We start from the raw sequence: 13,851 nt of genomic DNA, 5'->3' as shown, positions 1-13,851 counted from the left end.
ATTCAGTTCTGTTTGGACAAACGGGGTTTATCTGTAACAAATTTGAATGAGTGCAGCGCTGTTAAAGTAAGCGCAGTAACTGTGAAAGTAAAACAAAGGACCCTGTAAGGGTCAAGGTTAGTTCCTAAATACCACCATGCCTGCTAGGGAAGTCTGCTCTGCTATTTGTCTTGGGGAAAGCCTTTGAGATAGGAGTTTTTAGTAACTTTATTTTCTAAAAATCCATCCTCCGTATATGTTTTTCCCTACATCTTCACTTCATTAAAAAATGAACAGAAACAAAGACAAAGACTTAATCTGGATACAGGTTTTGAGTCAGCCCAGTTCAGCCCTTAAGGAGCGAAGGTCCCCCAGGAGAAGTTTGGCACTTGGCCGCCGCACGGCGCTGGCCCCCCAGGAGCAGCGGAGCATGCGCTCCAGCTTCTTCCCAGGCGCAGAGTCGGTGAAGACCGCGGCTGAGAGGGACGGACGAAGGTCGTAGGCCACCACCGCATAGAGCACGTGCTGCCGCTCCCCCGAGTAAGGCACCTCCCCGGTGGCCATCTGCCAGAGAGTGATGGCGAAGGCATAGATGTCCGCTTTGGGCGTTATGGGCTCTCCTTTCAGGAGCTCTGGGGCCCGGTGGGTGTACGTGCCGCCCAGGTGCTGGGGAGTCGGGAGGCACCGCAGGTCTTCCAGCCTCTCCGAGCAGCCGAAGTCCCCAATTTTGCAGACGTCTTGCTCACTGATCAGAATGTTCGCCGGCTTGAGGTCCAGGTGCACGATGCTTTGGGAGTGGAGGAAAAGCAGGCCATTGACAACGTCTAGGGAGTACTTCAGACACTTGGCCAAAGTCAGCTGCTCTGCGGCACCGCGGTGAGGCTCGTCCTCCTCGGCGCAGCCGCCGGCGCCGTCGCCGGCGCCGTATATGACCTGGTGCAAAGTGACGTCGCCCCCGAACTCCATGATGATGGTGCCCAGACTGTCGAAGCCCGCGGGCGCGCGCGTGCTGGCCGCCACCACGCGCACGATGTTGGTGTGGCGGAGCCGCGCGATGTTGAGCTCAGCCCAGAAGCTGCGCTGGGAGGCCAGCCGGTTCTTGGTGCACTTGCTCACCTGCTTTATGGCCACGGGCACGCCGTGGTAGGTGGCCTTGTACACGGAGCCAAAGCCTCCGGCTCCCAGCCTCTGCTGCAGGCACACCTGTTCCCAGTCGATGGAGCACCAGGCCAGACGGCGCGGAAGGCGTGGGGCCCGGGGCGGGGTGCCCCCCGGGAAGAGCTTCCCTGCCGGCCCCGGGAGCTCGCACGGGCTGCTGCAGGGCCGGGAGTCCAGCGACGACGGGGAGAAGTCGGCCTGCAGGTAAGGGCGCCGCGGGAGAGGCGAGGGCATCGCCCCTGCCGAGTGGGCCCCGCTGCGGCCCAGGTGAGCGGGAAGGGAAGAGGAGACCCTGCGAGTCTGCAGGCATGACGGGCTGACCTCCGCTCTGCTCCACCCCCGCGCTTTTCTCCTCTGCCTTCATCTTCCCCAAACGAGCCACATCTGCCTGGTTACTCTGCAAGGGTTTTTATCAAATGGGGAAGCAATCTGCACGAAGCACAACAATCCCATGTAGATGAAAGCATCGCCTTTCAACGTTAAGTAAATTCTTACAAAAAACAAGCCTGGGAGAAGGGTTCAGCAGATAAACAGCCCTGAGCTGCCCCAGGGCTCACCCCTCGTTTACACTATTCCTTTAATTATAATAAAACAGGCATTTTCCCGCAAGTCTCATCCTTTGAGCGTGATCAGTCCACAGACTAAAGAGATCGCAACCGTGCGATGAAATTATTTCACACTCTGCAGGCTAAAATGATTGTCAGTTTATTCTCCAGCTGCATTAAATCACTTCCAGCAGTTATTGGCAGAAAGAGTTGAAATATGAACAGCTGACATTTGTTTAACCGATTACAGGGAAAATTAGGTGCAACGTTCATCTATGGATACAAAAATGGTAACCTTACAGTAATCGATCCAAACAGAATCACTGATTCAAGTCAAAACACAAGTCTCCGAAGTTCATCAGGGGAAAGGAAAGTTCTCTGACACTGCATTCAGCTTATAGAGCAAATCAGCAAGACTTCTTAGGAACATATCGAAGTCCTAACAATCTTTCTGGTCCACACAGTCAGCTTACTTACAGAAGAGATTCTAGTACTTTGCAGCAAATGAGTTACAGAAGTTTTGAAGCAGAGTTAGGGGAGGAAAAAGAACAAAAATGATTCAGAGCCACAACCAGAGCTTCAAATAATAACAAATATGAGAGAATCCTAGGGAAGGAAAATATCTGAAGAAATAAAAATGGCCCAGAATCACTAGTGCCTCCATATAATGTGAAAAACCAGATGTCAAAATTAAATCCAGGGTCTTGCTGTCTGACCGTAAGCTCTTCCGTTCTAATTTTTATAATCAAAAAAACTAACTTTTATTCCCTACCTTTGGAAATAAGACTGACAGTATTACCCTGTTCATCAAAAAACGCAGGAAAATGTTAGGATCTACATTTTGAAAAATCAAATAGTGAAGTTCTATCCTGACTTACTGCACTCAGAGCATGTAGGTAATGTGTAACCACAATTTTCTGATGATAAGTCAATGCTTGTGAAGTTCTAATAAACACAATCCATTTACATTAGTCATTGGATGTCTTTCGAGCCCTAGGATAAGATTTCTATTCTCCATCACCCGTCTGCCTTAGTATGTGGTGTGGTGTATAATACTTAACCTGTTTGAACTGCAATCTTTTCATTTAAGAAATTAAGATAATAATCATTAAAGCAAACTTTAAAAAATTTTGGAACAAAATTTGGGGAGCCCTGTCCAGAAAAATAACAACAAAAATCTAAAAAATGTAAACTATTAGTTTACTATAATAGTAAACTATATATATACATATATATCAAATATATAGAGGATATACATTAGTTCACTATAATACCTAGTAACCTATATATTATTAGAAATGCAGTTGTACCAAACCTGAAATATAAAAGGAAGACAGTGAATAGAGTAAAATAAGAAAGTAATAAAATTATATTCTGTGATAAGTCTATTATTTCAAAATCTTTTCAATAGATAGCACATAGCTGGGATTGTCACTGAGGGCTCTGAAAGTGTTATACGGTATTAGGAATGCTGTGAATATTAGTGCCCAGACTAATACGAGCAGTAGAATGCCTTAACCTTCTCAGTATCACACATAATGCAAAATGGTGTGACTTATTATAATAGAATCTTTATTTTTAAGATAATAGCATAAACAATTCATTTTTCAAAGTTTGACTTTATTATTTACATAAAATATTAGGTATTAATGAAAATGTGGTACTCTGTCTATTCACAAACCCCAAGTTCATTAGATCCATCGTCTGCCAATGTGCCCAAGAGTATTTTATTAAGTATCCATTTTAAAAGTCTCTGGGGCCAAATGGCCTGGGTTTCTTACTGTGCCCCAGTTTCTTCATCTGCAAAATGAGGAAAATATGCCTCCCTCAGAATTGTTGTCAAGATTAAGAGTTCTAAATACTTAGATTCAGGCCTGGTAAGTAATACCTAAAGGTGAATTATTATTTGTGAAACTCATAAAAATGTATATGGGTTTACACCAATAAGATTTGTTAGACAGTATTGGTTTAAAATGTACCCTACCAGCGCTGAAGTAACATTATTTTATCATGTTAAACCAGTTTGAAGTTTGAGTACTTTTTCCTGCACGTGAATTTTATTTGAGGTTAAAGGCATAAGGGCATGCTGCAGAGGATATAAAAATGCAGAGGATTCACACTGATCGGATCCAGTGCAACAACTCTGCCATCCCCAAATAAATGAGGCAAAGAATAAAACGCATTGATTCCAGGGGAGGCATTATCTCCCCTAGAACTGCAGGTGAAACACAGTAAAGTCGAGAGACTGTGCACCTACTGGCGGGTGTAAGGCTCTCAGGTTCTCAAGAGTAAATAAAGGCCGGACACTTTCTGCTCTTTGATTGGCAGCGTGGCTGGGAAGAGATCCTTTGGTATCAGGCAACGACGGCATACTTATCACAAGATGTGACAACAGGTACCAGAATGAATAGCGCACTGAATTCAATCTCAAGCCGGGAGGCTGAGGACACTGGCGGCGGGAGGGGTGTCTCCGGGCCGGGCCGGGCGCGCGGGTCCCGGGCCGCCTCCCAAGTCGCTGGGTCGGGCGGCTTCCGCTCAGGCCGAGGACCAGGGACGCCGCCCGCCGCCCGCCGCCCGCGCCCCGAGGCCGGCCGGGCCCGAAGTCTGCACCATCCCGCGGGGACCGGGGCCGCCACTCCCGGCTCAGCTGTGCGCCAAGCCGCTGCTTCCTGGCGCTCCTGCGTCCACAGGGCTTCATTTCCCTTTCACTTCCATGCTGCAGCAGCACGTAACCTTCTGGAAGACACGTTTAAGAGGCCATTAAACTCGGTGTCGTACCAACAACGCCCTAAACCCGGCCGATGACGACCACGTGGGAGCGGCTACCGCCCGGTCTGCGCGTGCGCACCGAGGCCCCCCCCCCCCCCCCCCCGCATTCCCCGCCAGCATAACCCCGGGGGACCGTTTCCCGGGGATCTCAGGTTACAAGCTCATTTCAGGATGTGAAAATGTGGAGGAATTGGCGTATTGGAGTCAGAAGTGTTGTGTTACGACTTACAGGCGTGGATGAAGGTCGAAAATACACTTTTGCCTTTTTGAGAACTGAAAAAGTAAAACACGAGTACACGTGCTTTACTAAAATATGAGGATTTTAGAGTCAAATTCGAAAAACATTTTTATTTATTTACTTTGTTACTTAAATGGGATTACATTATTGACGTTATTCTGAAATTTGAATTTTAGACCTAGCAATACATCATGGACTTGTTTCCCTGTCAGTTCAGGATATATAGAGCTACTTTAGTTTTTATGTGTAATATGGTCGGGGGCAGATACAATGTTTGTGGGGCCTAAAGCTTAATACAAATTGAGGGACCCTCTTTAAGCAAAGGATTTTAAAATTACATATGGAGGCGAATATATTTTCAATGAGAAGTCACAAAAAATTACAAATTTTAAAAAGTTGACAACAGACATCACAAAATTCAGAGGAAAACTATTTTATTAATGAATAATATCTATGTATTAACCTATATATTACTTTTCCTACATTTTGAGGGTTTTCTTTTTATTATTACCTATTCAGATGACAAACATCCCATCATATTTGATCTTGGCTGGAACTTCAGTTAATAGCAGCATGAGCAACTATTTTTTACTATTAGGGATTTGTTTTATGGGAATGAAACCAGTCCGGAATTTGTCTTTTATTGCTCAAACTGACACATTCCTGGGAGTTAAAACACTAGATTTTTTTAAACTTTTTTTGTAAATTGAAGTATAGTCAATTGACAATGTGTCAATTTCTGGTGTACAGCATAATGTGTCAGTCATACATATACATACATTTATTCCTTTCATATTCTTTTTCATTATAGGTTACTATAAGATATGTCCTATTGACATAGTCCCATTAATCTGAATTGATTCTTGTCTGGGTTCTTGTTGCGTACAGCTGCCCCAGGCTCATAACCTACCCTGCACCAGATATAGAATCAGCCGTTTGTCTAGGGTATCCTGGAAAGACAGCGTTAGAAATGATAATAGTGAAGTTTACACGTTAGCTCCGTTCTCTTAAGCCCTCATTCCTAGCTCATTTTAGCTGACAGAATCCCAAAACATACACTTTTTTCCCCCTTTTAAAAGCACGGGTTCATATAGATATTTCTAATTCAGTTCTAATATTATAGTTCTTAATGAAGACTTTTTGATTTTACACTTTCCCTTCTCTTTCACTTAAAATCCTGATTCCAAGCAAAATTAATATAATTTCTCATGTTAACCAACAAAACTGTTAAAGGTTAAGATGATTTTTTTTGGCAGTTATTTTTATCCTGATACTGAATGCCACTGAGGATGTACAGTCAAATTACTGTCTTATAGAGTCATTCGTAATAACTCATTCTGTGAGGTTTTGTGATCACACGTATCGTGTATGATTAGTTTAATTTGTTTTCAATTTGGGGAGGTTATCAGCATAACTAGTTGGTAGTTTTCTTAAAAGGTGGGCAGCTTTTGGCCAAGAGGTTTTTTCTTGTGTGATGTTCAAACCCTGAAGGATAGTAGAAAACAGTTGTTAGAGGCAGCCTTATAAGTTGGGGGGTAGAGGAGAAATAAAGCAAATGAATTTCCCAAGTTCTGTATGAAAGTTTCATTTAGCCACCAGCTGGTCTGTATGTAGTGACCAAATGCAATATTTTGTGCATAATATTTATTTGCATGAGTTCTGGTTGGGCAATTCAATTGTCTTCTATTCAATTTCTGATAATATTAAAACCTACATAGTTTCGTGTATTCCATTAATATTTAATTTATTAAAGTTCTTAAAATTTATTATTCTCTTTTTACAGTCTCCCTTTATAATATATAACATTCTTCCACCAATTTAATATTATCATATTATACCAAAGTTTAGAACGTCTAAATCCAAATGATTCTCTAAGTTGGTTTTATCTCAGTCCAGTGGCAAAATCTTTAATTTTCCCACAGGAAGACGTTAAGGAGGCACATAGTATCCAGAATTCTATATTTTAAAGAAATGATGCTGTGTTGGTCCAGGTCTTCTGAGGACCAGATAGCAAGACAGGATTAGACTTGCAAGAGGTTTCCTAGAGAAGCATCTCTGAGGGAAGATGAGGAGTGGTCTGGGGGCAGCTAGAGAGCTGTCTGATCGTGATGCAGGTCTGACCCTGGTGAGGGGCCGTGGGAGAAGGCAAGTTGGGGTGGGAGAATCTTTGCTTGTAGAGTGGTTCTAAGGAGGTTCGATATGGCTGACGAGGATTCCCCAAGTCAATGATGTCATTAGAGGAATCCGTGTCTCTGAGGAATGGGCTGGCTTAGTGTCCCTGCACACACAGTCACTGGCTGGGAGCAGCCCTGGGAGGCCATGGCTTTCTGAGTGCTGCTCTGGGGCCATTGGCCAATAATGCTTTCTGCATCCAGTGATCCTAGAGGCATGTTTTCATGGCTATACAAGTATTACCAGTATTACATGGTTTAATGATTTTGTCCAAGAGCCTCAACCTGGGCTTGAAATTCTGATATCACTTTATACATAATAGTTATTATTATCCTAATGTTTTATTACAGTGTAGAATTCCAATTTTTAAGAAGATTTTGGATGTTATATTTATTTTTGAGCATAAGACTTTGCTTTAAAAATTAGATGTATTTTCTTAAACCCCATTCTTATCATTTTAGCTTTAGACAAATACATGTATATTTATACACATTAAACCAAAGGAGTAAACACAAAGTTGTATATATAATAGAAGGAACAGAAGCCTTAGAAGCATCCACGCAGAACTTTCTTGACAATTACAACACCCCAAGTGCTTCTTGGAAGTAAGACCATTTTTGAATTGGTGAGAACAGAATTGCTTACAGTCTGAGGTGTATGTGTCTGGATGCATGAATAGTTAGATGGTAGACTTTGTATGTATACATGCAACTCTTTCTCACGATTAAAAATTGCCTTTTTCAATTAGATCAAGACTTTAAAAATACATCTATGACTGCTTTGTCTATTTATATCTCTGTAAAACGTGTACTCTATCTACTAAATGCCTCTTATCAGATGAAGACTTTTTAAATTTGAAAATACAGTTTCTCTCTCACCTGACCTTCTGCAGTCTGGACTTATCTCAGGAGAGATTTGCTGCATTTTCATCTGTTCTGAAGTCCTTCAGTGTTCTGTCTTTAACAGACAAGAAGTGTTCTAAGTACTTCTAGGGCCTGCTTCCTTAGCAGCGGGAGGGTTTCAGTGCTACGGCTGTAAAGCTCAGTCTGATGTGAGATTAAGACGCGCTCTGTCGTGAAGCCCTGGCGTTGCTCGTCTGCAGCTTCGGAAACGGAACAGCGGGTTACTTGCTGGAACTCCACACAAGGTGATTTTTAGGTGATTCTGGGGGAGGAGGAACACACTTAGGAGAAGGTTTTTAGAGCTTATTGAGATGGGGAGTCTGGGGTACAGTCTCAGTGGGCCGTATTTGGGCAGGAAATGGAAAAAACTTTCTGGAAGGCTTCCCCTCAACATTGCACTCCACGTGTTTATTGAGGTTTTGGGTCACTTTCTTGGTGACTTGTGTCAGAGTCTCATCTCCTCTCTGTGTGCGAACCAGGAATCAGTCCGGTTGTCATGGTGTCTCCCTGGTTTTCCCTTAGATGTTTCAGGATATCATAGTTGCGGGATCCATAAAGCGGAAATTAAAGTTTGGAGTCCTCTGTAGTAGGCGATTGCAGATTTTACAGCCCACGCTCTGTAATGGTCCGGTAGCGACTGAGGGAAGCTGGAAAGTCCTTTCTGACGTTTAGACCTGGTGGGACCCCTGTTTTGTCAATCTAGAGTGCAGAGGAAAACAGGATATTAAATCCTTTTATTGGCTGTTACAGGAGAGATATAAGAGGAGTGTGTGTGTTTGTGAAACAGAGGCTAGATGGAAAGGTTCAGTTTATGATTCCCACCTGAGACTAGGGGCTGCTGAACTCAACAGAGCTGAATGCTGGGTCCAACATGCGACCCAGGACAGCAAAGGGCCAGTGGACAGGGAGAGACAAGAGGCTTACAAATGCCAAATCGGTAGCCTCTTGGCTGAGCTCAGGTTCCCTGTTGCAACAAATACTGCTGACCATACCCAGTTCTTGCGGAAATAAAGACCATGGCATGGCCTCAGACTTTAAGATTCTGTCATTTACTACTAATCCATAAACAGAAAAAACTAGAGACGTGTACACATTTCAGTGGCTTAACTCCCTGGTCTGGTTTGAATCTTTAAGTTTTGCTTGCTCTCTTAATCACCTTTTTGTGAAAGAACTATGAGGAACTTAACTTAGTGATTTCAGCAACCCATTCACATGGGCAACTCAGAACATCTCTGAGAATTATTTATGTGTGTGTGCAAAGGTCTCCTACCAAACAGTGTGCTGTGTGTCTTATGGGAGCTGTGGGTGCTTCTGGGAGGGGTGCATAGAATCTTTTGTCTAAGGAGTCCCCAGAGTCTCAACTCAGGATATCAGAGAACACTTCCCAAATATCTTTGGCCCTTGAATAACATGGTTTTGAATATGTCAGTCCACTTATACATGAATTTTTTCCCAGTAAATACATACTACAATACTGCAGGATTGATAGTTGGTTGAATTCCAGGATGTGGAACTGCTGATATGCTGTAAAGTCAGACGTGGGTTTTTGACCGCATGGGGTTGGTGCCCCTGACCCCACGTGTTCCAGGTCACTTACTCACAGAAACGTTTGATTTTAGGCTTTTGTATGTATCAGATCACTGCTGTATAAAATTTTAAGCTATGTCCGTGGACCTACCAACTGGAGGCTGATTTGGGGTATATATATATATATATATACCAATTAACACACATTTCAAAGACCACTAATTCACAAATTACCAAGAAAGAACAACGTGTTCTCTTCCACAATTGAGTGCAATCCCATATGACCCAGCTCTCGCCTGCAGACAATGTCCAATTTTATGACCAGATGTTATTAATAACTTGCCTTCATACTGGTCCCCACATTCAGCCCAACCAAAAGAAGGGGGTGGCTGCACCATAATTTGTCCCAGATGACCCCGAAAAAGATAGCAGATATTCTGTAACTTGTGTCATTTTTCCACCAAAAGGAACAAGGGCTGCGTTGGCAAATTAGCAAGAGTGTTGATCCAGGTGAAGCAGAATCATGGCTCCAATTCTGAGCAACAGCTAGAGTCAGAAGAGGCGGGATCGGGGCAGCATCCTAGAAGACGGGAAGTTATTATAAACCTTCACCTTGAATGGCTTCAGGTTTTAGGCTGTGTTGTCCCTTGTTCAATTCTATGTTTCCAGTGCTTTTAACTTACACTTTTCTGCTGTTTGGCTTGTTTCCTGTGGAATTAACTGTTTTCCATGTTTGTACCTCCTCCATCAATATATTGTCAATATAATAGGTAATTAAACTGTCTGAAACGAGTTTAGGCCCTAAGTTTAAACTCCATTGTATCCCTTAGGACACAAACTGGGGACTGTATACATCAAATTATTATCACTTTCAGTGGTGTTACAGGGAGAGAGAAGGCTGCATTAGCTGAATTCGTAAAAGCTTACAAAAATTATGGGATTTAGGATAATCTTTTGATACAGAAACAAACTTAGGCACAGCATTGTCACAGCATTGTCTCCTTCAGTTTACTATCACCCACAGTTAACCACTGTCTTAGTTAGGGTTCTTAGGTTCCCCAAAGCAATGGAGACCAACTTAAGCAAACTTAAGCAAAAAGAAGTTTATTGGAAAGATTTGGCAGGATCACAGAACCAGTGGGAGCCCGAGGAACCGTGCCCGGTAGTGGGCACGGCATTTCTACAGAACCAGGAAGCGTGAACCACTGTCACAGTCCGGGCAGAAAAGTGTGGCCGGGATGCCAGCCCTGGACGGATGGTCCGCAGCTATGTCTTTAGTCTCAGGGAGGAGCAGCGCACAGGTCCGTGTTGTTCCTCTCCTTCCCTCCTGGGGTGCAGCATGGGGAAGAGACAGAATGTGGTTCTTTGGTTTCGCTTGTGGGAAGCAGGCACCTGGGTGTATTGATTCAACCAGACCATGAAACCTTGTGGGAGAAGTAATTTCTCAGTTTCAGGAATTTTCTAGAGCAAGGAAGAAATAATACCTTTATGAGAGTGCTGACCTGAGAGAGAAGTGAATGCAGAATAAAGCTGAGCAAAGGTTTGGGAAAAGAGAGCTGGAGACCTATTAACAATGTTTGAACCCTTAGTACTAGTGCTGCGCGAAGCAGGAACTTCTCACAGACACATCAGTTATCTGATCCAGTAAATACATCACCCTGGGGGAAACGGTGGATGTGGGGGAGTCCCAGTAGTGATTGAGATAGAATTTCCTAAAGGTTGGTGAGATATGAGCCCAAATACTGCCAAAATACACAGGATTTTCAAGTATGGATGGATCATTCACCAAACAAGCTATTAAGAAAAAGTCTCAGTACATTTAAAAGGAGTAATAGCATATCAAGTATATTCTCACATCACCATGAAGTTAAATGAAAAATCAGTTTTAAAAAAGTTATCTGGAAAGTCCCTAAACTGAAGAAGACTGAAATAAATGGAGAGATTTGCAGTGTTCATTGATTGGAAGACTAAATTCTAAGATGTCAGTCGCTGTTAATTTTTTATATTGATTCAGTGCAATACTAATCAGATTCCCAGCAGTTATTCTTAGAAAGGGGTCATCAGATTTTCAAAAGTATCTATGGAAGTGCCAAAGATCCAGAAAAGCGACATAACCTTGGAAGAGAAGACAATTAACACTGTCTAATTTCAAGACTTACTATAAAGTAGCAAACCTACAGATAGATCTACCTGATGTTTGACGAAGTAGTCAAGGTAACTCAAAGGGGAAAAAAGATAGTTTTTTTTAATGGTGTTGGAACAACTGAAGATCCATATTGGGACATTTTACCTTTGATCCTTATTTTAAACCATTCGCAAAAATTAAGTGAAAATGACACAGAGACCTCAGTATAAAAACACTGAAACTATAAAATTTTTGAAAGAAAATGTAGGGTAAAATCTTCACAGTCAGGCTAGACCAACATAGGCCCTTGAAATCATGAATCATCAGTTCGAAAGATACCATTAAGAAAATCAAAAGGGGAAGCCAGAGGGTGGGGCCGCGGGAGACGTTTGCAGGAAATGCGTTGACGCCTTCGGACGCTGGACGAGGAGCGCCGTCTTCGTTCTGCCGAGGGAGCGCTCTGCTCACGCAGCGTTCAGGTGCTGGCTAGGCACTCCCAGCCTCGTCACCTTTGCCAGAGAGCGCACTACAGTCAGCCGCTGTCCCTGATGCGCCCGCGGGCCTTGCTCCTGACAGGGCGCCCGGCAGGATGCACAGCGCCGCGCCCGCCGGCTCCCCGCGGGCAGCGCTTGGGACCGCGGCTCCGCTGCCGCTTCCGGGAGCCCGCCTGCCCCTGCCCCGGCCGGCAGCCCCGCCTCGCAGCCCGGGCCGCCGCTCCCCCGCCGGGGCCGGCGGGGGCTGGGTGGGTCAGAGGGAAGCTGGGCCGGGAGGCGGCGGCCGCTCCCGAGCTGGGCTGGCCCTTCGGGGCGTCCCCAGGCGAGGCCAGGGCGCCCCGGGGGGGCGGTCCTGAAGGGAGGCTGACGGGGGTGGGGCCCTGCCCCGGGAGGGCCGCAGGCAGCGCCGCAGTGTCCCCCGGGCCCCACGCGGGACGGGCTCACCCTGCGGCAGACGCGAGCTCTCCCACCCTGGTCGTCAGGCCACCCGCCGAGTCTTCGGAAGCGGAGGGACTCTGAGCGCTGCCGCCAGCACTCGAGTGGGGGCCCCCTGAAGCCTGCTCGCTCATTCCGAGCGTCTCGGCTCCACACGGCCCGTTCCTGGGCACGTATCTTGAAGACACCAGTTTCGCTAATGGTTTATTTTCTTGTATCTGTCAACAAACCTTTGGATTTGCGTTTCCGTCGTAGTCTCGATGTGCCGGTTCTCTAACTCTGCGACGGGAATTCCCGATTAGGGTACTGAGGTTGAAATTGTCCCTAGGGAGAGAACTGGCGCTTACCCATCTCTGTGCTGTGCCTGCGTCTCTAGATACGAAACACACAGTTTATGCGTTAGTGGTTTGGAGGGAATTCCCCCCTAGTAATGTGAGAGCAGATCTCCAGGTCTTCAGCAGTTAGAGTCGCGGAGATTCTTCCATGACACCCTTGTCCCCAGCGAGAGCTGACTCACAGAGCTCTCAGGGCTCTGCTGAGTAGGGCTCCACCTTTCCGTGTTTAGTTGGAGCAGTGGACAGGTCCCTCGGCCTTACACCTTAGAAGGATGGAGCCGCTAGGAACAAGGGAGGAATGGGGCAGGTGTCCGAGAACCAAGGTTTCTTGTGGAGCTTAGGTGGGTTGCTGGGCAGGTGTCCATTCACGGTGGCTGTCGGTTACTCGAGGGAGGTGGCTGGGGAGGCAGAGGAAATGTGGAACCTAGTGATTATAGAGAGTGTACTCAAGAGCCCTGTGTTCATTTTATAAGAAGCATCTCAGCATCTCATGCTAGAGATTGGAAGTTCTGGGTCTCAGTTACTTAACTGCTGGATTATGTGCTTAGGCTGGAATTTCCCAAAGGGATCATGCGGATCAGTGAGGAGATAATGCCACAACTGCTCATCCAGCTGAAGAGGCGTTTGAACAGTGCTGGCACCGGATGGAACACTTCTCAACTTTTAATAGTGGTAGCTCGGTAATGAGGCCAGCAGGCAGGGCCAAATATCTGGCCATCCACCCTTTTCCTATTCTGAAAGCAAATGCCTGTGGGACATAAGATGCTGAGCAGAGGCCCAAAGCCATGAACTCTGACTTTAGAAAACCTCTGGGTCTGAGGAGTAGGCGACTGTAAGTGAGATTCCTGAGCCAGGAGGACTGTCCACTCACCGATAGAGCGCATGTTTTCTCCACATTGCTCAACAGCATTTGAACTGAATTTCTGTAGACTTTCTGGGAAGTCTAAGAAAGATTATTAAGCCTAGGGCTCATGAAATCTCATTAAAGAGCGATTGATTAACTATATGACATATAAAACTTTGAGACTTTATCCATCCCCCTCGCCCTGCTCTGCGATGATGAGGAAGAATCAGGAAATGAAGGTGAAGTGTGTGGACCCTCGTGCTCAGAACAGGACCTAAAACAGGTGGATCCATTGTATGTAACTGTTCTCAGTATTGGACTTGATGAC

General features: G+C 45.1%; 1 protein-coding gene across 1 annotated transcript; it reads right to left on the bottom strand.

The window, feature by feature from the left end:
* Positions 1-315: 315 nt before the first annotated feature.
* Positions 316-1,371, bottom strand: MOS (MOS proto-oncogene, serine/threonine kinase). Its single transcript, XM_006220501.4, has one exon. It carries the CDS (start codon positions 1,369-1,371, stop codon positions 316-318), a length of 1,056 nt encoding a protein of 351 aa, XP_006220563.2.
* Positions 1,372-13,851: the final 12,480 nt, after the last annotated feature.

This window comes from Vicugna pacos, chromosome 29 (assembly GCF_048564905.1).
Source record: "Vicugna pacos chromosome 29, VicPac4, whole genome shotgun sequence".
Lineage (NCBI taxonomy): Eukaryota > Metazoa > Chordata > Mammalia > Artiodactyla > Camelidae > Vicugna > Vicugna pacos.
Note: the sequence above shows the minus strand (reverse complement) of the source record. Positions and strands in the feature narration are given on the sequence as shown.